Source organism: Dromaius novaehollandiae, chromosome 14, assembly GCF_036370855.1.
Source record: "Dromaius novaehollandiae isolate bDroNov1 chromosome 14, bDroNov1.hap1, whole genome shotgun sequence".
Taxonomy (NCBI): domain Eukaryota; kingdom Metazoa; phylum Chordata; class Aves; order Casuariiformes; family Dromaiidae; genus Dromaius; species Dromaius novaehollandiae.
The window spans coordinates 19,301,286-19,326,411 of record NC_088111.1 but is presented as its reverse complement, the minus strand read 5'-3'; the positions used below and the strand labels follow the sequence as shown (position 1 = coordinate 19,326,411).

At 54.7% G+C, this 25,126-nt stretch overlaps 1 protein-coding gene across 7 annotated transcripts in view; it reads right to left on the bottom strand.

The window, feature by feature from the left end:
• The window catches only part of RHBDF1 (rhomboid 5 homolog 1), a 41,647-nt gene extending 22,007 nt beyond the window's left edge, over window positions 1-19,640 (bottom strand). Inside the window, exons 1-3 of one of the 7 annotated variants that reach the window (XM_064520601.1) lie at window positions 18,694-18,809; window positions 17,436-17,552; window positions 30-171 (exon numbers count right to left, since the gene is read on the bottom strand). In XM_064520601.1, the coding sequence (XP_064376671.1) occupies window positions 30-149 (120 nt within the window). In that variant the 5' untranslated portion in view covers window positions 150-171; window positions 17,436-17,552; window positions 18,694-18,809. Of the gene's footprint in view, window positions 1-29; window positions 172-5,124; window positions 6,955-15,118; window positions 15,882-15,973; window positions 16,108-17,435; window positions 17,553-18,693; window positions 18,976-19,121; window positions 19,532-19,573 lie in introns of those variants that run through there. The other 6 variants (XM_064520599.1, XM_064520597.1, XM_064520598.1 and 3 more) reach the window with 6 other exon arrangements.
• Window positions 19,641-25,126: the final 5,486 nt, after the last annotated feature.

Genomic DNA, 25,126 nt, shown 5'->3' with positions numbered 1-25,126 from the left:
CGGAGCCAGCAGACCCAGCAGCTCCCTACCTGCACCGGTGGGGGCTCTTCGGGTGCCGGCACGGGCACCGGCACCGGGATGTCCAGTTTTAACCATGGCGGCTTCTTTCGCTGTAAACTGCTCGTGCTGTCATGCCGCACCTCCGACATCGTCCCGTGTCTGTCCTCGGGCCTAGGAGAGGGGAGAAATCGCAGTTGGGAGGGAGCCGGTCATCTCCGAGACACGGCGTACGGGGGGGCCCGGCAGTCTGTCCTTCTCCAGGCTGCGATTCACGGGACCCAAGTACCACGTTGGAGCACTCGCCGGGCACCTCCCCAGCGCTCAGAAATCGCAGCTGGCGTCGGCGCTGGTCAGCCGGGAGCAGACACACCGAGCACAGCGCGTTTCTAAGGTCCAGGGGACCTTGAGCCAGCGACTGCGGTCACAGGTTTTACAGTCACTTCCGTTAATATTTTCTGAGACTACGGTAAAATCCAGATTCCATAAGAAGCAGTCATGGATTAATTCTTAATTAGATCTGGATCCAGTCCAACCAGCTAAGTAAGTCCAGCAATGAAAGCCACTGACCTCTCTCTGAAAACTGACTGTGATTCACACGGGCTACGTCGCCCACCCAAAGCCGAGCACTGCACTTTCCTACCCAGCGACTACCGTTTAGCAATTAGCAAGCGGCCATTTCTCATCGCTGTTTTTAATCACCTTTAAATGTAATCATTTTCCAAAGAGACAACATAGTGCACAGAATGGTATAAGCACAGCATGAACATCAGAAAACTGGCATCAATCCTGAACTAAGAGTGGTTTTCATACATTCATAATAATGATACGGTATTTAAATAAAAACCACTGTGTCACAGAAATACCAAAGTAACCAGAGTGACTCATTGCCACCTTGCCCACTCTACTGCCTTGCACCTCTCTCCTGCCCTTTAGGCTGCATGCACTGGGGCAGGGACTACGCGACTCTCACGCTGGAGGAGCGCCTCATTTATTGTGCGTGCCCAGAGAAACAGTCAGGAATAATCGGAGTGCTCCTACAGGCATTTTCCAGGCAGAGTGAAAAAACTACTTCTACAGACTGGAACGAGGGTCCAGATAGGCTGCAGAACATCTGTCCTTGGAGATATTCAAAGCTGGACGGGACAAGCCTCTGAGCAACTGTCTTAAGCTTGCCCTACTTTGAGTAGGGGGGTCAGATCAGAGACCTCCACTGGTCCCTTCTAACTTAAGTTATTCTACAAACCTAAATTTCCTCCTTTTCAGGTACACATGCAATCACAAGCTAGCAGGAAGAAGCACGTATGCCGAACGGGACAACAGATCCAATTCTCTTCCAGCTCCCTCCTTGTGTTCTCCTAGACCACAGATCCCATAGGAGACAAAAATCAACACAGAGCCCCAGCCTCTTCCCTCTCCATGGTGGACAGACGGAATGAGCATCCAGTTAACTTTGCAAGCCCAAATGACTTGAAAGGGAGCAGAAGAAAAGCCCACTGTTTGAATTACTAAAAACTCAGTGCATTTACAATGTTCACACAGACACTTTATTTTGAATGCACGACACAGTCAAAGGTTTGAACTGGAGGTTAAGTTGCAAGGAAGGAATTTTTCCTTGGGAGTGGTCGAGAGCTGGGATAGGACCAGAGAGGTGGTAGGACCTCCATCCTTGGAGACATTCAGAACTCAACTAAACAAGGTCCTGAGCAGCCTGAACCAGCCCTGTTCTGAGCAGGGGGCTGGACCAGACAACCTGTGAAGGTGCTGTGAAGGTCTTACATTAGTCTCTAATTCTCTGAAGCATATACTGCTTGTCATTGCATTTTTATCGTATTCTCTTGGCTTCCTGAAGCTGTTCCTAGAAAGGGAGCCATACAAACAGCAAGGCTGACCATTACCAAAGAAATGCAGGGGGGAAGTAGGTCAACAAAGGGGATTGGAGGTGGGGGGTGATCTGGATTGGGTTAAGAGAAGTAAATCTCATCTAAGAGGAGGTGAAGACCAGCTGCTAGTTCAATCGGATATGCTGGGCTGGCTGCCAAAAGCGTTGCGCTCAGCTGAGCTGGAACGACAGAAAGGGAGGACTCGGCTGTAGGTGGATGAAGGTTGAGTTTCAGCAAATACCGCAGGCCCCCAAAAGTCTGGGAATTCATAATCTAGCTTGTGCAGGCATGCCCTTTGTACGTGCACCGTGCTCTCGCATATACAGACGCCTCTCTTTTGCAGCACAGAAAAAGGGGCATGACTCCTTATTTCTGGGTGCCTGTACCTTCAGGGGTGGCTAAAAGCACCTGCTCTGACTTCCTACGAGATGCGAATAGAGAGAGCATTAGGTGGGCTCCCACCCACCGTTCTGTTTTCCTTGCAAAGGGGCTTTTCTGGGTGCTCACACAACCCCCTCGCCCAGGCACAGCGCAACCTGTCACGTAAGACAGCAACAAAGAAAGCAAATTCCTCAGCGTCAGGCAAGAAGTGAGACTTGCAGCATGGCTGAATCCCCTCTGTATCACTCATCTCAGTGCAAAGCATTAAAAAAGAAAAAAAAAACGGTCACAGTCTAAGGAGAAGCCTCAGTATGGAGAGACACAGCAGCAGCTCCTCTTTGGTTGGGAGTCCAGGAGAAGGAACGGTCGCACACCCGCAGTTTGGGATATGTACGCTGTGTGCAGCTGTACCAGTTCCCCAAAGATGCTCCATGCTGTGCACGAATTCACAGCGACAGGGAGGGCAGGGAAGGCACGTGAGAGAACTGACCCTTCACACAACCGAAATGTCAGCCAGAGATGCTCGAATGTCCTCTGCTTCAAGATGCTACATGGTCTAAAGGGCAAATCCGCTACAGGACAGCTTCCAATCTTGTCTCCAAACCAGGCAAACTCATCATTCCTGCGAGGACAGGAACAAAGCAGATTGCTCCCACGGGGAAAACTCCGGCAGCACAGCTGAGAGCTCCGGAGCCAGGCCCACCAGGGCTCCCCAGGGTGCTCCGAGGAGACACCAGCCAAGGGGAACAGAGCTGCCTCTCCAGGGTGACCCAACCCCAACCCATTTCATACACGACAGGGCCCAGGTGAGAGCCTCTTCTTGGCACCTTCAAGGACAGATTCAGCACCTCTGAACTAGCTGCTTTTCGTTTTCCAGCATCTTTCAAGGAACAGACGTCATGCAGTGTTCCTCCTGTCCACCCATGGAGCTGCCTTGCAGAGCAGGTGCTTTGGACGCAGCGCGCACAAACATGCGTTAACATCTAATACAAAGCCATCTGCAGCTTTATCGACCTTTGCCGACCGAGCAGGGAAGGCAGCGCGAGGATCGCTCTCACACTGCGTAAGAGCTGCCACGCTGATGCTGAGCTCCACGGAGACCTGTGGGCGCAGGCCAGCCGCCGCGCGGGGAGGCCGTGCGACGCTCCCGGACCCTCCTGGGCTCTGAGACGCACGCCTGCACTCTGTGACCCTCCGCTTACACAAGGAAGACCGAGGCTCCGGGAAGGTTAGTTACTATGCAAACACTATGGAGAAACAGGGGAGTGAGTCACAGACCGTATCCACCTGGATTTCCGCGGAGCACGCCCAGCAGTGCACAGGCTGGCTAATTCAGGGTATCGGCGGGTGGACACAGCTCAGATGGCCCGAGTGACGCCAGCCACAAGGCCCCTCTTGCACTGGGCTCGGTCGTCCTTCGGCGGGAAAGGCCCCCAGGCTCAGCTGAGGGACTCCCAGGGCCCAGGTGACTACGTCCTCCTCCATTTGTCCGGTACCCCGGCCCCCAGCACAGGGCCGGAGGCGTGCAGTTCACTGGTGATGCCAGTCGCTCGGAGCGGTGATCCTGATGGAGGGCAGCAGAAGGAAAGGGCCATGCTGTGGTCCATGAACACCAGGGAGGTCTTCACCAGGGCGCTGGCCCCAGCTGCAGGGATTACTGTGACAGGATACACAAGTGCCACCCCATCCTGGGGACACACAGACAGGGCACTGCCAGGCCGCTCTCATGCAACAGGCACACTGGTTTGAGTCACACACAGTGACTTTCTGACAAAATCTGTTTTCAGTCCCCCTTCCCATTTGGGGGTAAATTTGGTATTTGTCCCAGATCGCCACAGACAAGGATATCAGCAAGTGCCCGGGCTGGGACACAGAAGCTGACTGTGCCCTGTACCCACCGCACCAGCTCCAGTGACCCACACAGACAGGAGCACTGGGATCTGCAGCCAGCGCACACCCACACCACGTGCAGAGAAGACAGCAGAGAGTGCACACACACGGGGTCCAGCACGGGCAAGGAGAGAACCCGGGTCCACGCAAGCCCATGGACGATCCCCCTGCACGAAGCAGGAGGCAGCGGAGCGTGCTCGTATTCACACCCACAAGAAGCTTCGAAGCTAAAGGAAAAGTCAAGGAGACAAAGTGGCCCCAAAAGCAACCGAGCAAGTGCTCTGCACACAGTTATGCAGACTGAAAGCGCAGGTATGTAACGGTTCCCTGGGCCAGCTGTGACCAGCTGCAGGAGGCAGCAGCTCCGAGCAGCGAGGAGACCTGCGCATACACTGCACCACCAGCTGAGCCTGCCTGGCTGCACCGTTCACGCAAATCCTCCCTAATGCTGTTAAACCGACTGCAAATGGCCTAACTTAGCACAAGCTGATAACCAGCCGAAGGTGCACTTAAGAGCTCCTGCACGAGGGTTCTGCATCTCCTTAAGAAAACTGCTGCAAATCCAGGCAGCGATCTCGGTACTGAGGAAACGAACACTTCAGTTGCTTTCCAAGTGAATCAGCTCATGCCGGAGGACTTGCAGCTGTACACCAGATCCCCCACCTGGGAGTGATTCAGAGCAGAGGTGAGGGACATTTTGAGGACAAGGAGAGCCAGTAATCCTGCTTGGAGTGCAGGAGCAGTATCTCACCCTGGAATGATGTTAAACCATAAGTGAAATGGACATTTACCTTGTAAGTTAAGCCTCCTTTGTTCTTGGAAAAATAGGAAAATGTGGATCAAAACATGTAGGGAGCAATTATGTGTGTGTGCATGCAGCATTTAAAAACCAGGCAAGTTGGACCTCTGATTGCATACAGAGAATTTGAACTCAGGAGCAAATTCTTTTAACAGTGTGACCCTTTTTACATACCAAAATAGCCATTTCCCCATAAAAGTGCAGTATAGGCAGAGCTGCTCCACATTCCCAACTATATGTGTGCATTTGGAGTGGCCAAGTATAAACCTTGCGAACACATGGGATGAGATTTGCAGTCCTTGCCCCAGCAGGGCTGGACCCCCTGCACACTGCAAAGAGGCAGCCACAGCACGTGTCAGCCACAGCCTCCAGCACGTGGGGTCACAGGGCAGGGACGGGACCCGGGTACAGATGCAGCAAGCAGGTCCACAGGAGGTTAAAGGCGAGGGTGAATGCAGATCCAGCTGTATATGTAGTACTGCTGGATGGCTGAATGTTGTCCTTGCAAAGCAAAATGTTCCTTTTCACACCTGATCTTCATTCAAGTGCTATAGTCACCAAATTCTGTCTCAGCATGGTGCTAAAAGCACACTCTGAGTTTCACTCTGAGTTTCACTCTAACCCCTTGATTATTTTTAGGAGGTAGTGTTTCAGGATGCAGAGCCCATGCTCCGTGTTCAGGCCAGCTTGCTTTGTTTCAAAGGTGACTGCATTGATACTTGATTTGGATCCTCACACAATCCCAATTTCTCAGCACTGTCCTGACCAGCATTTTCAAGAAGTCACTCTGACAGCAGCAAGATAGGAACGTACACAGAACAGCCACGTGAGCTCAGGCCAAAGGTCCATCTAAATCCAGGATCTCATTTCCAACAGAGGATGCCTGGCAAAGAGTATAACATACAGGATCACTCGACAGTCATATCTCACAGCATACAGGCAAGGCAAGGGCTACGAATAACTCAGGGGCGTTCTCCTACCAGAGATGATGCCTTTGCATTTAATGGCTCTTGTGGGTCTTTTTCTTCCAGAATTTATCCAAACCCCTCTTGAATTCATGCCAGCTTTTAGCATCCGTAACTGCCTGTGGCAGAGTGCTCCACTGCTGACACGCGTGTTGTGTGGAGAGCTGTCTCCTTTGGTTTGCTTTTAAACCTGCCACCTACCAACTTCTTGATGCCCCACAGCTCTTAGGGTAAAGGAGCGAACAGCTTTCCCTGTCCCCCTTCTCCGTGTCACTCCTGCTTCTACGGATCTCTTCCATGTTCTTTCGACCACCTCTTCTTCCCACAAACACAGTGTGATCGCCATCCAGCTGCTTATTCCTTGGACCAGAGCTGTTCCAGACCTCTTGTCTGTGCTTGTGATTTGCAGCTCTCCCAAAGCCTAGGAAATGCTCTAACGATCCCAACAGCGGCTGCGGGTTTTTAGAGTAATGCTAAACACATTCAGTGAACCTGAGTAGCTGAAAATGTTCATGTTTTCAAGTTCTTCTCAACAGTCATTGGAGGTAGAAACTCAATCCTTCTAAGCTTGCAGGATACTGACTCCAACAAGCAGTGTAAGAGAAAAATCTCCACTATTGCTAAAAACGTGTAAGAGCCACCAGATATGGGGGGTAAGGAGAGAACCCAGGGGGCTGCGTGAAGAGCCTGGGAAGAGGTGGAAGGGCTCAATTGCTCCCTGAAACCCTCCTCCCAGCAACGGCACGGTCTCATCACTGGTGCTACCATCTGCGTTGCCCATCCACCAGGCTGTTCTCTCGGCGTTGCAAAGCTGAGGAACCAGGAGGTACCAACCCTACTTCCAGCACAGAGGTTGAACACACAGCATCTGCAAACCTCGCATCTTCTAACTGATCAGCTGCATGTACAACCACAGCAACAGACAAAAAGCATGAACAAAGGCCATTTCAATAAAAAAAAAGAAAATATCTGTATGGCACAGATGCTCTGGGAAAGCTGCCTTCAGAAACTCCATGCCAAAGCAAGGTTGCCACAGCACCAGAATGAAATCCAAATCGCCTGTGCTGTGGTCCAAATCAGCAAAGAGGGTGAGAGAGTTAAAATCCCAAGCTGGCACATGATCAAGAAAAGCAGCTTACTGAAATCCACGGACCCAAATAGAGAACAAAAAGCCTCATACAGACTGTTTGAGTATGCCCCTAAAACTGAGTGGCATCTCAAGTACATTGAGAGATCTGCACAACTACTTCAAACAAAGACCATCTTTCCATTTAAACAGACAACTCAAGCTAGTCCCATAGAAACCTCTTGATTTTTTTTTCCAAATTTTCCATGTTTTTGCTAGCATTTTCATTTAAAACAAACCCGTTTCTTCCCCCTACAAACCTTCTGAGTGAAGAAGACTTGATCCAACCTTACCGCATGAATACGCACCATGCACTTTTCCCCCAAACAGCGTGTTCCTCTCCAGCACAGCACATGCATGTTCTTCCGGACACCCCCGGGAGGTAACGGACACCAGGGCTATTCCACTGCAGTGCAACCACCATGTCCCATGTTCAGCAGCTGACAAGCTTCCAACTGTTTTCCCGCATTTTTCAACCCCCCCCCCCGTCAATGCGACAGCTGTGTTTGCAGCGGCTGGTAGGCACAGCCCCAGGCAAGACCGGCAGGTCCTGCTCCAAGTTACGTGCCCCTGAAGGGGTTTGCCCCTGGGGGTGTTCTGGTTGAGGTAGGCTGGCAGGCTTCCAAGTGGGGAGACAGCAAAGCAACCAGGATCCTAAATGTCTTCTCCAGGCAGGCTGAGCCAGAGGAGACAGCATGCTGCTGGCCACGGCTCTGTCTCCAGGAGGATTTCTGCTGGCACAGCTAGCAGGGAAAGGCGGGAAGTCCAAGAAAAGGAGCAATGGGGTTTCAGCCTGCTGACTGCCAAAAGAAACATCTAGCAGGGATCGGACTCAGCGAGTTACAAATAATATCCCCAATATTAGGCATAAGCCAGACCCTTAAAACAAGCCAGATGGAGGGGCTGAGGCAGGCAGGGACAGGGAAGGTGGAGCAGGCCCGTGACCCTGCGCTCTTGAGGAAAGCTCTCCAGGGCGCAGCAACATCCAGGCCTCGGCAGAGACCACCACATCCCACCCCACATCCCACCTTGGCAACAAAACCAGGACATCGGTGCTGGCCAAGCAGCAGTCCTCCGCAGCGCTCTCTCCCCTGCCTTCCCGCTGCAAGCAAACCAATCGGACAGTTAGCTGCTGCCCAACGAGCAGCCTTGCCTTCCCCACTGAGCCGCTTCGAGGGGCTTCGCCAGCACAAAACTAACTCTACCCAAAAGTAAATTCTTTCCTCCTGAAGAGGCTCAGACAATTTCAGATAAGCTCTGCGCAACCCCAGAGAGGAAGGGTAGGACAGGCCTATTCGGCAATAGCTCGCCACAACATCAGCTCTGCTGAAACATCAAAGTGCAGCCTGAGCTTCTGTCCTCTGCCAAAGCAAAACAGCTCACTGCCATGCCTGGCCTAGCAGAGCAGGGCTCGGGAGACTGCATCTCTCCCTGCCGATCAACGCATGCCGCACGCTGAGCCCCTGCAGCCTCCTCTGCAGACAGGCCAGGCAAGAGGACTGAGGAACAACCAGCTGAAGACGTACTCTTCCCGCAGCCCAGCGTGGCACACGGCAAGGGCCTGCCCGTACCCAAACTTTGACTTTGAAACAGAAGAAATGGATTTGGGGGACTGGAAGGCTCTGCATAGGCTTCGGTGGAACAACCTAAAGGGTTGCATTTCCCTTGTAGAAAGGGCACTGAAAGGCACACGATCTCTCTCGTGGGAGTGTATGATATCCCTAGATATCGGCACTGTGGTAGGGCTGAAAAAGGCCCATTCGAGGTTGGAAAACCACTCCAAGTTGTCCTGACATATTGTTGGGACCAGCTAACGAAACAACCTAAGAAACAACCAGAGACCTGGTAGCAGCTGTGATCATGAAAAAAGGAGCAAGGGAGGATTCACGTTGATGTTAAACCTAGGAAGGCAGGAAAGGAGTAGCTGCCAGCAGAGAAGACAAGCTGCCCTGTCCAACTCCCGTGCTCAGGGAACTATTTGGATGCAATGGGAGAGAGAGGGAAAAAAAAAGCTTTCTTTTCAACCAGTGCTCTGGAAAGAGCTAGAGCAGAAGCTACCGGCTTGAGCAGGAGGCCGTAAAACCAGCATTCAAGCAGATCATGGAAAAGCAGCACATGAGCACTGCCACAGAGTCAATGCAGCAGGAATCGGGCCAAGCTGGGGTGAATGCAGAAGCTATGGAGAAGGTCTTTAATTTCTGTGGCTACCCAAGCAACCAAGGCAGCATTGAGGGATCATACCCTCAACGACTTAATTTAATTAGCTGAGAAATACCAGTAGGAACTTCCTGCCTTAGAAGAGGCCAGGCAGACTCCTAGACCAGAAATGGGAAGTTACATTAGAAAAAACAAGATTTTGGATTTCACACAAAGTCCTGTAGAATTATACTGGTTTGCAAGATGCACATTGAGAGAGTGCAAGGCCTCAACAGGGACCCATTGATCTTGGAGGAGGTTCAGCTATAGAAAGAGACAGAGGGTTTTAAATACTCGTAATAAAAATATCTGACACTGAGGTCTGAATCTCTGTGAGCCAACTGCCAATCAGGAAAGTAGCTCTGAGATTCCTTTGAACCACTGATTTCCATCATTTTCAGAAAAGGACACGGTATCATGATTGAAACGAACTAAAACTGAGCTCCTGCTGGAATGCCAGAGCCATGAGCTTTCAAAGCAGCTCCACACGGGACCCGAGAGGTGTCCAGGTCTGGTACCCTTCTGTCAAAGAGACAGGAAAAAACAGAGAGCTCAAAAAATTCTTCCAAGGCCTTTTAGTTCTTATATCTTGGGTTGAAATTCTCCAAGAACAGGTTAAAAGATGACCCCAATTGCAATCTGCAAACACTCACACGGGCAATAGGCTCTGATCTTCCAGGTCCTTTTGTTCCAGCAGACAAAGGCAGAGCAGGAGCCAACACACAGAAGCTGCTAAAATTCAAGCAATAAAGATGTCACAGCCACTTGAAAAAGATGCAAGCCAGCGCAAGCAGCAGTGCCCCCAGCCCTCTGCGCCGCCCCCCTCCTCGTGCTGGCACAAGCACCCCCACAGCTGTGATCTGCGCTGGGAGCTGACCCACATTAACTCAGCAAAGAATACTGTTTGTTCCAGCCCGAGCTCCTTCCCCGATCCACACAGCTCCAAAAACACTTGCGCCAGCGCAAGGAAAGGGGCTGAAGCAGGAACAACAACAGCAGCTGGAGCCAGAAGACAGAACTGCTTCTCGAGGCAGTACAGTTTAAATCAGTGATGAAACCACGGTCAAAGACACCCATTTGCAGTGCAGAAGGAAGCTAATAATTATCGCACAGGAGGTGGTGGGCTCTCCGTCTCTCAAGGCTTACATAGTCCTCCAAAAACTGCTCTCAGTGCAGGTGTTGAGTGGAGCAGGAGTAAAACACCTTCATCACCAGAGTGAATTTTTGCTGGTGTCACTGGATGGGAAACAATCCCCAGACTTCTCCAGAGTCGTGGCCAAGTCTCCTCTGCGGACAGGTTCCTTAGAAGGTCCTGAAGACAAGGGGCGAGTTTCCACCTGCCAGGACTGCTCAGGCCTTCAGCACCCACAAAGCAACTGGAGGGAAAGCAGCCAAGCGCAGAAGACTGGGCAGAGGGGCTCCCTTTTCTATCTCCGAAGCACGTGCGACCCACAGAAGTATGTTCACAGCACTGGCCCGCACACCTGCACCCCAGAGTCCAGACCGGGCCCAGACAACGAGCAACCAGCATCTAACTCCATCTTCTAGAGAAAGCCTGATACAGAGCCATCTACAACCTCCCTAGAAAGCAGCAAGGGGAACAGTCTGAGCATAAAATATAACCAGCAAAGAAGGGGGGCAGCAGGAAACTGCTTTGGTGTCGTCATCGTGTTCCTCAGTGAACGCACAACCTGCAGCTTTGCACAGAGGACACCAGCCCTGCCCCACAGGCAAGAGCCACGTTTCCACCTGCCACATCCTAATGCCCTGTTCCCAGCATTCTCCCCATCGCAGCAGGGATATCACCCTGTGCCACACCACTTACAGGACACACCTGGGCACGGACTGCTGCCGATACCTGCTGATACCTCCAGCAACAGCACGCCAAGCACAGAGGGTGAGAAGTCAGCACCGACCAGCACTTCCATTCCTAAGGGAAGCGGTAGAGTCAGCACTGCTTGACCCCCAAAGTGGCTGGTTTCCAGCTGAATCCGTTACTGGCTGCCAAACGGTGGTTGCATCTCAGCATGTCCACGCAGGAAGCTAAGATACTGCTGCTGGTCAGGTACCAAAGCGAACATAGCCAGAATGGACAACAGCTATAATTACGTTAACGACTCAAACATTAACAGTCCCAATTATAAACAACTGACCACCAGCAGCGGAAGTGTTTCCAGGGGAAGGATCTTCCATACAAGCCTTTTTCTTGCACCCATTTCACAGGTAAACACAACCGTCTCCTGGGCATGGGCTGAGCCTACAGAGCGTTTCACTCCAGCGTCCCGGCAGCCTCAAAGCAATCAGCGGTCACGTACTCTCCTTCTGCCTACATTCTTGCCAGCTTCCTCATCAGCAAAGGAAAGGGTAATCACAGAAATTATTTTAGTACACATTTAACTTACTGCAACAACTTGCCAGGGCTCTGAAAGACACTGTACCGGCTTCTTTTCATTACCAGTAAAATAGGTATACTGTAAAGTGCTGGTTGATCTACCAAGTACTGCGGACACAGCCATTGCCTAAATTATACAGTAAGGTGAGATCCACAGAAGCACTTGCGTCAGAGCAGCCACGATCCCACCTTAGAGAACAAAACACAACAACGTAATCCTAGACCTGTGTTTTAACAGAGGTACCATTTTCACAGAAAAAGAGTTTCAGATGCTAAATACGAGAGCTGACTTGAAGTTCTGCATGAGCACTGTAAGGATTCAGGACACAAGAGAAGCTAAGAACACGGCACCGGCACGACCCTCAAGACAGCCACGAATTCTGGATCTGGGAGTTTTTGGAATAGCTGCCAGCCACATATCCACCTTAAGAGTAACTCTCTTGGTAGATTAATGCCACTTACTGTTTATAACGTATATGTAATTTAGAAAACATGACACCAACAAACAATTGATGAAAAGCAACTGCCAAACCTAGTAACCTCCCCTGAAAAGATCACAATACTTCAACCCAAAAATTAGGTTAGACCAGAAACCACCAAATGTCTAGAGCAAAGACTTTCAATATCAAAAGCAGCTAAGAACCACTGCTTACTGCGCTAACTAAAAATGTCTCACTGACAAATGAGATCAAAACTGCCACAAAATGACAACATTTCCTATGGAAAGTTACATAAAACCAGGCTGAATAGCAATCTAAAAAAATCTTAGAGGAAATAACAATAACAAACTCTGAAGTCACCAGAAGGCAGACTCTATATTCAGGAAGGACGGAAGCAGCGGCCTTTGAACTGTTCCGGATAAGTTTCTCTGCGTGTTCCTTTGAAATTCAGAGCATCCTCACTCACCCTCACACACCTGCTTTCTCCAACACGACCACGGTTACGTTCACCTAGATAGAAATGAGAGGACAGGTCTGCACAACTGCACCCGTGCACAGAGCAACGAGGCCCTCGGAGAGACTTCAAAAGAACAGTTAAATAGCCAACAATTCGGAGCAGGACTGGTTCAAGTAGAGCTGCTCTTCTTGTATGTTAGCTGATGCAGCCAGGGCCAGACCCGAGGAGAGCCTTGGACACAGGAGAACTAGGCTGCCACTCCGATGCTCCAATCTCTATTCCTGCCGGTGCTCAGCAGCTGGCCACACCACCTTCTCCTACTTCATCTAACTGGAAAGCAGTTGCAGGAAGAGCATGTCTTGCACCACAGGTGTGTGCACACACGCATGTACATCCACGTGTGCCCAGTGCAACAACTCACTGATAGTGCAAACAGAAACAAGCGTATTCTAACTTTGTTTTAGCAAAAACATCTCAAGATGTAGAGATGCATCATCCAATGTATCATCTGCCCACTGAGCAAACGGCGGATGCTTTCTCACTGTCCTCCCAGAAGGTACAGGCCCACAGCAGTCAGAGAAAGGGAAGGTGCACTCATGCCTTTGCCAAAATGATCCATGGCCTGGTGTCTTCTGACGTTCGCTTTAAGGCACTGGGCTGTGAACTCAAGCAGCAGAGACACACACCTCCCATCTGCTGATGGCTACGGGGCGGTGACACCTGGAACACAAACGGCACTCACCAGACCCCGGCCGTCCGAGCCCTTGAGATTTTAAAATTCCAGCTGCCATACCTTTCACTAAGCCAAACCTAAGTGTGGGACCTGCGAAACAGTAAAAGCAGCAGCCTGTGCAGCTTCAGGATAATCCCGTACAGATTATTCCTTAAAAAAAAAAAAAAAAAAAAAAAAGCTTAAAGCAGGGACTGCTGCTGACCAGCAGAGCAAGGGGCTGTCCCTCGGCAAAGTGGAAACAGGAAGGGGAGGAGGCAGCCAAGGTAGACTTTCCAGAAAAGGCAAGACCAGGCATGTCTGGATATCTCTCCTCTCCCTGGGAAGGCTGCACCGTGCTACGGAAGTCTTTTGCAATGATACTTAGATAAAAATTCTTATGTCACCTCTTAGTTCACTGGGAAGAAATTCCATTTCCTTTAACAGTCACCGTGCTTGAGAGATGTCCTGACTATTAAAGCAAGGTCCATTTGCTGCTCAAGGCCCCAGAATTTTTTTGAAAACCTATCTGTTGCCCAGGTCTACACTGCAATAGGTCTAGCATTTCTACGGTACGCACAGGACAGCTTAAATGATGTTTGAAACAAGCAGTGCATCTACTTGAGCTTGAGAAAGCACAAGCTTTATGTCATCTGACATTTGCTGTCCCTGCACAAGGGACCACAGCCCATAAGACTCACACTGTGTAGCTCATAGGACACTTAACTATTAAGGTTAACATGAAGAATAAACTCTCTGCCTTCAACAAGCAGCAAACAGCCACTGTTTATTGTACAGACCGATTTGACCAGAGTTTGGATGATTTGTTCAAAAATTCAGCTACTAATTTGCGCTTTGTGGCATCATCGCAACACTCATAAAAAAACCACTTCCTCATTCCTACGGCAGCATGGACCGAAATGACAAGTTTCAGAGACATGAGCGCTGCTCTTAGGTAGGATTTAACCAGTCCTGGACAACAGCTAAATGAGAAGGACCACAAAAAAAAGAGCAAGTGCTCAGGAAGCCCTAAACAGTTCAGCTAATGAGGACACGAAGAGGCGATCTCAATGCAGTTTCCACCGCTCCATCAACGCCGCAGGCTCACTCCGTCGGGGCTGACCCCCGTCCTTCGCAACGGCACAGACAAGCCCGCTGGCGAAGAGCAGAGGATTTGGGGCAAGCCTTGCCCTCCCAGCACGGGGCTGGCGCGAGGCTCTGAACGCAGAGGCAGGGGCTCTGCCGCGGGGCAAGCGGGCCTGGGCAGCCGGAGCTCACGCCGTGCGCAGCACACGCTGAATCAGCCTGGGGTTCTCCAAGGACACCCAGACAGGGCTGCTACCACGACCATTGGGAAACGTTGTCTAATAAACCCGTTTCCTCCCGGCGTGACATCTTGCCTGTTGCCTCCCCAGTCTCTGGGAACCGCTAGCTGCAGGGCTGGGATTGCCCCTTCCGAAGGGTTTTTCTATTACCTGCGTGGTGGAAGCTGATCTCGGGGGTGACCTGCTGCACACCAACACAGTAAGCGACAGGTCCTGATGCCTGTTCAGTTCAACCGATTCATCTGCTAGTTCTGAACGAGGCCAAAACAACTGACCGGGGTGAAGATGACCTGTGTGACACTGGACACCAGGGCTTCTCCTCCTGTGAGGATAGAGACCGTCTTCATTCTACTCCGCAGGAGCACTGGGACATTTTACCCATGACCAGGACATGCTGCGTCCCAATAAATTTACACTGCACGTCCCACCATGCAAGTTTTGTAGCCATAGAGATGCTGTTATAACCTCAGCAGAGAGGATGCAAGGCAAAGACACGTGAGCTTGCAGGCAACGCACACCTTCCACCTGTGGTTACTTAAAACTACAACAGCTACGTACCCAGCAGCAAGGAGGCAGCCCTACGATAACCGTGCCAGATCCGCACGCTTCTTGTCTGCTTCATTCCAGCTAGATGTTGATAAAGTTAGATTTAGGCTCAACATCTCTCCAGCTGAAAAGAAAGGTCTGCACTCAGGGAGAAAGTGCAGGAAGAAATCCATCCTTAAGTACTTCGACTGAAACGGGTCATACGCCGGTGCCAGGCAGGTGGCTGCAGGAACAGGCATTAATAGAAGTGCTGCGCGGGGTCACAATCAACGCTGGAACCTCCAGGAAGGGCACGGGGTCTCCACGGGACGCCACAGCCTCCAGAAATGGCAAAGGAAGAAAGGCAGCAACCACAAGGGGAAAATCTCACTGAAGACTGTCCTGCCAGATAAAAACTCTAGAGAGACAGACAGAGAAACGCCGGGACCTTCAGCTCACCGCCAGCCCCACCCAGCAGGCAGCATCCCCGGCAGCACGCAGGGAACTCCGCCAACAGCTTTGCTGGACACACTCAATGGAAAAGGAAAACGAGCCGGGACTGCTGGTCATGCTGCCCATCTCAGATCTCAGCACTAACCAGGCTGTGTTCAGACTGCAGAGAGACCCGACACACCGAACAGAATCAAATCTTTACTAATTATATCTGAGCATGTGGGCTCTGTGCCCAGAATAAACTGTCCTATCGTGCTACACTCAGCAGACCCTGCCTCTTTTGGGGGAACATGCTGGGACTTGCCAGCTACTCTCTGAGGCTGAATTCCAGAGGAACAGGACTGATGACCCCGAGAGGAATTTCTATTCTTGCCTTGCAATCTCGTTCAGCCGCAGCATCGTTACAGTCCCCGACGCAAAAGCAAAACGAGCCACCTGCCAAATCCAGCGACAAGACACCGGCCTTCTCCGAGGTGTGCAGCTTCTGACCGAGGCAACGCATCGGGGCCAGGCACTCTCCAGCGCCAAGCCACGGGAAGGGCGTGCTTGCCAGAGAACGGGCACCCGCTCCGCGGGCCAGCCGCGCTCTGCGCCTAGCGCTTGTCACCCTGGCTGCAGCCTACCCAGCACAGCGCAAGACATTCCTGAGACCTGGGCCAGCCCACAGCTTTCCCCCAAACCTGAAAAGCCAGTTTGTAGGCAGATCTGTTGCAAGTGTATTGCTTAAAAAAAAAAAAAAAGACCTGTCATGGGAAGTCCCAGAGCAGAACTCGTTCTGTGGGAGTTGCTTTTCCACCGCCCGGCGTTAACCTCCTTCCATGGGAGCCCACAGAAGCAGGCACGCGGCCGACACACGGCCGCACGCGAGAGTCGCTGCCTTCCGGGGGTCCCCGGGCACTCGGGAGCACAGAGGGAACAACAAGGCTCGGTCCCCTCTTCCAGACCCAACCCCCCTCTCGGGAGGCCGGGAGGGTCCCAGCTCCGGCGCCCCGCACACCTCCTTTAGCTGCCTTGGGCGCGCAGACCCGAGCTGCCCAGCGGTATTGTTGCCACGACAATTTAAGGATACGAGAGGGATGCAGGGAGGAGGTGAAAGCAGACAAGCTTCCAGGCACACAAGGCCTTTCTTCATCTCCTGTTAACAATCAGAACGTGGCGGGAGGAAGTACCCAAAAGCTCATCTGTTTTTTCTAACTATATCAACCCATCTAACAAGCGTCATCACCTCCTCTTGCAAACTCCGCACACCGAGACAGAAGCGCTGGAGAGCAACACGCTTCCGCGCACCGGAGCGGAGACCCGTTTCTCCTGCCAAGGGTCTGCACCACGGCTAGCCCCAGACAGGCCCTTTTCTCCTGGTGTTCCTGGCACGGGGGGTGTTACTTGTTTTTTCCGCTCGGTGTTTCTGCAGTTAATACATTGTGTTCCTTCCTTGTCGCATGCTTCATTCAGAAACACCTTCAGTTCCCGGCCGTCAGCTTCGCTCCCTTCTCCCTACCCATTACGTAGGGCTATTTTTTCCTTCGCTGCCGAATGCCTAGCTTTCTTCCCGGAGGAAATCAGCAGCCGTGGGGACAAAAACAGGAAGAAAGGAAACAACTTCCTGCTTGCTCCGAGACCAGGCCTGGGGACATCTCCGATCCACGCCGCACACCCTGCAAGGCAACCGGCGGCAGGACCAGCAACGCACGCGCCGCCCTCCAGCACTGTCCCAAACTCGGCTGGGCAGCAACTCGCCTAGCCAAAGTTATACAAGAAAAAAATCACAAGTCAAGAGAGACATGCACCAGGGCCCCTTCAGCACAGCAGGGGCAGTGATGAGCGCGTGGTGCAGCAGGGTGGGAAGGTCACTTTTGGGGAAGCCCGGGCGGACTCGGCACCGAGGGCGCAGACCCACCACAGCTGACGGCCGTCCCGCTTAGAGCTGCCGCGATCCTCCTTCCAGCAAACCACGTCCAGCAGCGTGTGGTGTCCCAAGTCTGCTCAGGGACCAGATCCAGAAGAAAACTACCCTCTGCATACAAAAAAAGTGATTCGCTTTCCACCAGATCCGGTCCCTGATCGGTTCTCAACGTGTCTGTCAAAACACTGGTGCTGGCAGAAGGGGAGGAGCGGAGGGGAGCACACGGCAGGAGATGGGGAGGAAGGGCCCTCTGGCTCCCACACCACCTCGGATCAGCTTAAACAAGCCACGAACACGCACCTCTGCCTACAGAGGCAAGTGTGGGGGTCACGGAGGCCCCGGCGTCACCAGCCCAGGGAAGAACCGGACCCCGTCTTCTCCAGGACTGGGGACCGTGGAGGCCCAGCCTCGGAGCGGGCCCCACGCTGCTTATTTTGCCTTTCACGGGACTCCGGCAGACGGACGGGCGCGAGCAGCCGCCAGCCCCGCACGGCCCAGCCACGGCCCGCGTGCGAGGGGGCCGCACGCGCCCTCGGGGGGGACCAGCCCCGCGCCAGGCCCCACCGCTCCCGCTCCGCATCCCGGGGTCCCGCTGGCGTGGGGCAGGACGAGGCCTCCACGCGCAGCCGGGCACAAGCGCCCCGTCCCCAGGCCCCGACCCCCTCGGAGGCCGACCGGACCCCGCACCGGGCCCGGGCGCCGGCCAGGCCCGCGGGGACCCCCCGGCCCGGCGCGGCCCGGCCCTGCTCGGGAGCGGGCTCCTCCCCCGCCCGGGCCCAGGGACCGCTCCGCCGCCGGGGCGGGCCCCGCCGCTCGCCCGCGCCCGTCCCGCGGCCAGCGGCCCGCCCGGGCGCGGGCGCGGGCTCGGGCCGACACCTGCGCCCGGACCGCGGGCGGCGCCGCAGGGCGCCGGAGCCCCCCCGGGCCGCGGGGCGCCGCCGCCGGCCCCGGGCGGCCGAGCCCCGCCGCCAGCGTCCCCGCCCCGCGGCGCCCGGTGCTCGCGGCCCAGCCCGGCCCGGCCCGGCCCGGGGAGCCGCGTGAGGCGGCGGGAGCTCCGCCACCGGGCCGGGCCGGGCGGCGCCGCCAGCAGGGGGCTGCCGAGCCGCGGCGGAGGCGGCCGGGCCGCGGCGCGGGACGGGACGGGACGGGACGGGACGGAGCCCGCGGCTCACGTGCGCGCCGGGCCCCGGGGCAGCCCCCGCCCGCCCGCCCGCCGCCTCCCCGCGGGCCCCCGCGCCGCCGCCGCACTCACCGGGAAGGCGGGGGAAGCGCGCAGCAGCGGCCGGGCGCGCAGCAGCGAGCCGCCGCTCGGGCCGCCCCAGTGCGGCTAAGGGGCCGCCGCCGCCGCGCTCGGCCGGCGCAGGGCGCGCAGACTCCGCCCCGTGCCAGGGGCCGGCCGGCCGGGCACGCCATTCACAGCCGCGCCATGCAAATGGGCGCCGGGCGCCCCGCCGGGCAGCTGCGAGCGCCCGCGGCCGTGGGGGCCTCCCGCCGCGCCCCGCCGCCGCCTGACTCAGGGCGCAGGAACGCGTCGCACCGCGCGGAAGCGGCCGCCCCCCGCCCCCCGCCCGCTGCCCCCGCCCGGCGCTGCCCCCGCGGTGTCACCCCCCGCGCGCCCCGGGGCCCCGCCGGGCTCGGGCCGAGCCGCAGCGACACCGCGGGATGGGAAGAGGCGCTCACGCTGTAGCCCCGCGCCCTCGGGGTGCTCCGGCGGCCGCTGGCGCCTTCCGAGCCGCTTCCCTGGAGCGGGCGGGTGCAGCGGCACCGTGCCTGGCGGGAGCCGTCCCCAGCGGGCCTCGGAGAGCCCCGGCCTCGGCGGCGTCGCTCCCGGCATCGCCAGCAGCCCGGCTCACGGGCTCGCTGGGTGGCGAGGGCGGGGCACGGCCAAGCCGCGGCAGCCCCCGCCAGGCCCGGTCCCCGCGCACGGGGAGCCCTCGCAGCTGTAGTCCGTCACGGGGCTGGTGTGTGCTGCCCTCGCACAGAGACACCCGCGCTGGCCTGGGTCGTTCCTCATCACCTCTCTCATTCCTGCTCCTCCGCTGCCCATTGCCTGTTCCCTGCCTCATTCGCATCATTTTCCCACTTTCTTGAGCCCCCCGTTACTCCTGTGTTTCCCATCAAGCTCTTCACACCTCCTGCTCTGGCCACACGGTTGGTGTTTCATCCGTTCCCTAAGCCATTTCTTTCCTCCTCCCGGTCTACACTGTCCCCCTTTCTGGATGGCAGCGTCCCATCTCGATTGCTCAGCTGTCCTCGCCTTTGTCCTAGGGTTGTCACTGAAGGTTTTTCCGTCCGGCCTCTCCGGAGCATCGGTCAGCGCGTGCTGCTCATGCAGAGGTTTGCCAGAGCACCGACCGATGCTCCAGCAAGACCTGCAGCAAGCACATCTCTCTTCTTCAGCTGGCCTCAAACCCTCGGCTGCAGATCCTTGTTATATTAGTAACAGCGGGGGGTGGAGAGCTATTTCTTTGCCATCTTATTGCTCCTTGCTTTTCACCCTGCCGACCTGCGAGCGAGAGCGGTGGAGGCGAGCAGGAGATCTGCCGTCGAGGGGGCCGCCGCTCGCGGTGAAGGGTGAGCTCATCGGCACCACACCCCCCGCGCGCGCCCACGCACGCACCACGCCGAAGGCAGCCCTCCAGGGAGCTGGGCTAACGGCGTCTCGTCTCGTTAGCTAACGAAGAAACAAAGATAAGCCCCAGCTAGTCCGTGATGAGGTGGAGACCAAATTGCACGCAGAGCACTGTCCAGCGGCAGAGCTCTACAAAGCTTAACGGACAAATTGTTTTCAGATGTTTCTATCACATAAACAAGGAACAGAAAAGTCAAGTAACAGAGAAAAGATGAGCTTACAGCCCCTCAGCATCTCCAGAAGGAACGCTCTGGAGCCAGCGTGCGACTCCGACCCACCCCTGCTCTTTCTTAGTCTCCTGCCAACAGTACATGGGTTTTGCAAGAAAAACAACGTTTTGAAATGTGATTTCTTGCTCCCATATAATCCTATTGTAGACAGCGCTCCTAACCCCATCCCACAAGCTCGGAGAGTCTCGCTGCTCCAGGACGCCCCATGTGTCCCCTCAGAGGAGGGGACCATGGGGTGGGATCTCATCACGCAACTTCAAGCATCCGAACTTAGTCCAATAAAATCATGGTCCAGCTCTGGTCACCAATCAGGGTGTTTCTCTGGTAGTGCACCAAGTCACATCAGCTTAAAATATGGTGGAAGGTGACTTAAGGCCAGGTTCAGAAAAAAGTCACCACCTTGTGTTAATGGTGTGGACCAGATCATAGCAAGAAACGGGAGCCCTGCTGAGGAGTTAGCGGTAGGAGGGAGGGGTCACAGGGCAGGTGACGTGGCTCCAAGCCTGTATCCTCCACAAGCTCTCAGGTGGTTCATCCCCCGGGGAAGCAGACGGTGACTCCGTCAGGTGCCAGCTACCAGCTGACCGCCCTGTGTTCACCCCTGCCGCCTGTTTGCGAGGTGACTGAACAGGAGTCACCGGGCTGCGCATCAGCCAGCCTGGACAGGGTCTCCAACAAGGCGCTCACGGGGCATCAGCTGACTTCCCAGCGCACTGCAGCAGTTTGTATCGATGGGACATGTGTGGGCTGTGAAGGGGGACGTAGAGCCCAGTGTCACCTGCCAGTCCCAGGCATGAGCCTGTCGTCCAGCCCGACAGCTCCAGGGGCACACTGGGAAGGCTGAGAAGGAGCAGTAGTCTTGGTGGCACACCCGGAGGAGGGCTAGAGAGGTAAAGCTGATGTCTTCATCACTACTCACTGAAAGCAAACCATTTGGCAAAATCCTTTCAGTGCCTGGCACGTCTCTCAGACGGGTCAGTGCTGTCTTACGGGCAACAACGTCTCAGGCTTCAGAGGGACTGCAGGAGGGGAAGGGATGCCTGTCCTCCACCCCTCTCCAGCCGGTGACCATCCTGCAGCTGTTAGGGTAGTTTCCTGTCCTAGCCTGTGTTTAGATTGTTCTAGGTCTTAGATATCAGATGTTTGACTCAACCTAGGTCCTCTGCAAGATTGTGCAGCAGTGTTTTGCATGGGTATCATTGATAAAAGTCAATACGGGCCTAAGGCAGGTCATACCCAGCCTGACCAGAAGAGCTTCCCAGATGTGTACAGCCTTCTCAGTAGGATGACAAATATTCGCAGTGTTTCATATCTGTGTCTGATGAAGGCGCTCAGTTCCCAGGACCGATAAATGCGCTAGCTGGGATGAAGTGGGAGGTTTTCTTCGCACCCATGCAAGCGGTGTTCACACAGAGGGAAACTTGTCCGATGAGGCAAAGCAAAATGGTGCCAGCTGGGATTGCCAGGCTGCAGGTCTCAGCTACAGAAGGAGGAAAACTGGAGATTATTTGCCTAACTCCTTCTCCAAAGGGCTGTTAAAAAAAGAACTCAGCCTTGTTTGTTTTTCCCTCATGAATGCTTACAGGAGAGAGTACTTCTGCGTGAAATGTGGCCTTTGAGGACCAGCTGAAGGAGAGCTCTCTTCTGGTGCTTGTTATGTTCACATGAGCATGCAATTACATGAATTTGCTTCATTTTTCTCTGCTGGAGACTGGAATTTCCTCCCTTCTGCTGGAAACCCATGGGAAACGGTGATCCCACCACAAGACATGGTTGAGACACAGTGAAATAGATATCCGTCAGCACGGGAAGTGCGGCGCTGCCGCTGCCGCGCGTCGCTCAGCCTGCTCCTTCAAAGCCGGCCGAGCCGCACGCCTGCCCGCTCGCGAGAGGAAGCCAGGCGCCGGCGGGGCTCGACGGGCCAGAAGTCTGGGCAGCACGTAAAGGCCCATGGCTAGTTAACACGCTTGCTCGTTACCTCTTCTTCATCAGCACCCCGCGTTTCTCCCTCCTGTATGCACATTCATATGCAATACTCCTTGGAGCACTTATGCCGTGCAGCCCAGTATTAAATCTGTCCGCAGCGAGACAGTTGTAACAGCCTTCGCTGTCCAGGGCCGGCTTTTACAGCACGAACAAACGCTACCGCCTGTCATGAGAATGCACAGCGCCGGTGCCGGGTTTTCCTTCAACGCCATGCCAGCAAGGGTGGTCCTTCCTTCTCTGCCTCCCCACAGCCCTGACCGGTCCCACGCGTGCACACCAGTGAGTAGCACCAAGTGCCTGGGTGCTGCCTCTTACCAGCTTCCTCCTCATCAAGAATCACTATTTTTATTTCGTTTGGGATTTGTTTCAGCTGGGTCTGCAAGCTGGTCCGACTCACCACATAACCGCACTTTCTCTACTTCCAACACAAAGTAATGTCCCTTCTTTTGGTTGGTAACACAGTGGATATGGCTAGATTGCCTCTTCTGGGGGTTTTTGCTTCTAACTCTTCCAGACTTTGCACCTAATCCTGACAGAGCCTTTGCCTGGAGCTTTGATAAAAAAAAAAGCCGGGAACGCAACCTGCTCAGGGGGACAACCACCCCAGGGATGCACCCGCACGAGCTGGGAGGTGTGTTCCGCCCATCCAGGGGGGCTTGGCATGAGCACTCGTATTGCTGGCTTCCAGAAAGCGGTCTCTGGGAGGCACGGATGAGTGGCACGGATGAGTGCCCCTTCCCAATGACTGGCTTGCAGTTTTCCCTGCATAACCTGGAGCTAGACCCAGCAGGTCAGCATGAACAGTGAGGAATTTGATGTTATTTGGCAAAAACGTCATTGCATCAGCTCCACGACAGCCCAGTCAGCTTCTAGCCTGGCCCCAAACCTCGGTGGGAGCCTGGCAATAACTGTAAAACCTGCCTGTGTCCGGAGCTGTTGCATTCCTCAGTAACGGGAACAGTTCCCCATGCCCTCGAGTACACTGGATCCATGGATGAAACCGCAGTGAGAGGTCTCTCTCTGCCCCCAGGCAGCGAGCTGCTGGACGCAGCGTGGCAGGGCACTAATCATGTTTTTCAGCCAGAGCAATGCAGTTGTTCACAACAGATTATTTTGATGGTGCCTTCGGGATTTAAATATTGATTATACATGCAAGTAGGCCAACGGTCCTGTTCCCTGGGCATCTGCTCATGGCCACTGCTGGGCAAAGGGCTCTGGGGAGCCAAGCATTGCTCTGAGCCCTTTTCCCTTGCCTTCCTACGGCTTGTGTGTGCTGCCTAATGGTTATGTGAGGACAGCTGGGACATAGCACAAGCACAGAGGTCTATTTTTATCTAGATAGCTGGTTATCTAGACAGCTGGTTTGATTTTGACCTGCTTTGTTCAGGGTTTAAGCCAGAGGAGTATCCTAGTATCCAACAACCGCAGCAGAGCGCATCAGATTGCAGCATTCGCGGGGAGAAGCAGAGCTGCTCTTGCCTGCTGGAAATACACTGGCTTTGCGGTGCCTCCTGCGCTGACGTGAAGCAGCAGCAGCACAGCCCTGGCAGCAATCCTGGAGAACGGGGAAGAGGTCCAGGAAGGCCTGGGATTTCTCCCGAGGAGGATTAATGAGCAGAAACCCAAGCAGAGTCCCAGGGAGTTTCAAGTGCAGGTGGCCTGGCCAGGAGCCAGAGAGGGAACTGCCAGGAGTGCGAGGACAGGGAGGCTGAGCCTGGGATTCCCCTCGGGGAATGCTTTTCCATGACGGCTCAGAGATCACCTGCATCCCCTCATCAGGGAGCGAGCCGGGGCGCCTGGGCTGGGTTGTCATCCTGAGCCAGGAATGGCGCTAGGCTCTTGTCCCCAGTGTGCTGGGACACGTCTCCTGTGGACAGGAGAACTGGGGTTGTTATTGCAGGACCTGGTCACCAGAGCTGCTGCCAAAATTGCCTCCTGTTCTTCATTGCTACCTGTAGCTTCTGCATCTGCAGCTCGCACTGCTGCCTCCTGCCACAGCGTCGCACTCAGCCCTTCCTTCGCCCTAACACAGCCCAAGGTTTTACCGGGTGGCTCAGCTTGAGGTAAGAGCTTTTATAAACTCTCTCTTCCTTCATTAGCCAAAGCCCCACTTCTGATACCTGTGCGTTGCAATGGCACAGGACAGCTCTAATTCTAGGACTGGCTGCTCCACATCCTTCATGGAGGCCTCAAGCTGCACGCCTGCCTGAGCCGCCTCACATCTGCAGAAGCCCTGGGTTTGGGGCCGAGTGCCAAGGCGATGATCACCCCACGCAAGCTCAAACCAAACCAGGCCTGCTGCACACCAAGACGGGCCAGCAGACAGGCTGGTGTCTGGAAAGCGTTCCCGACAGGATGATCATCACAGCGTGATGCCCCGTGGTGAACGAGAGCAGCTCCTCAAGGAAGAGCTGAAGGGTCGGCACATGTCTGGTGACAGCAGCCAAGAGGGCAACACTGCTCCAAGCATCCAGCCCCAGCAGGGCCCTTTCCCTAGTGCCATAGCCACTAACGCCCCACGGAGCTGGAGCATCACACAAAATGCTTGGGTACGGACATGTCCTCTCCAGGTCAGATGCCAAGCAGAGACTGGTGCTGCTGACCTGCGGATTTAAGCTCTGGCCATTACGGTGATCCGATGGCCAGGGCACGTTTGGCACCAAGTGGTGAAAGTGGCACAAACGGGTGACGGCAGCCCGAGACGCGCACAGCACCTCTCTGCCCTGGTCGAGGCGGATACACATGAGGAGGGCTTTCAAATGGGAAGAAAAATATTGACATTGGGTTTGGAGTGCAAGTGAAATACTTTCTGCTTTCCAAAGGAAAAAAAAACAGTC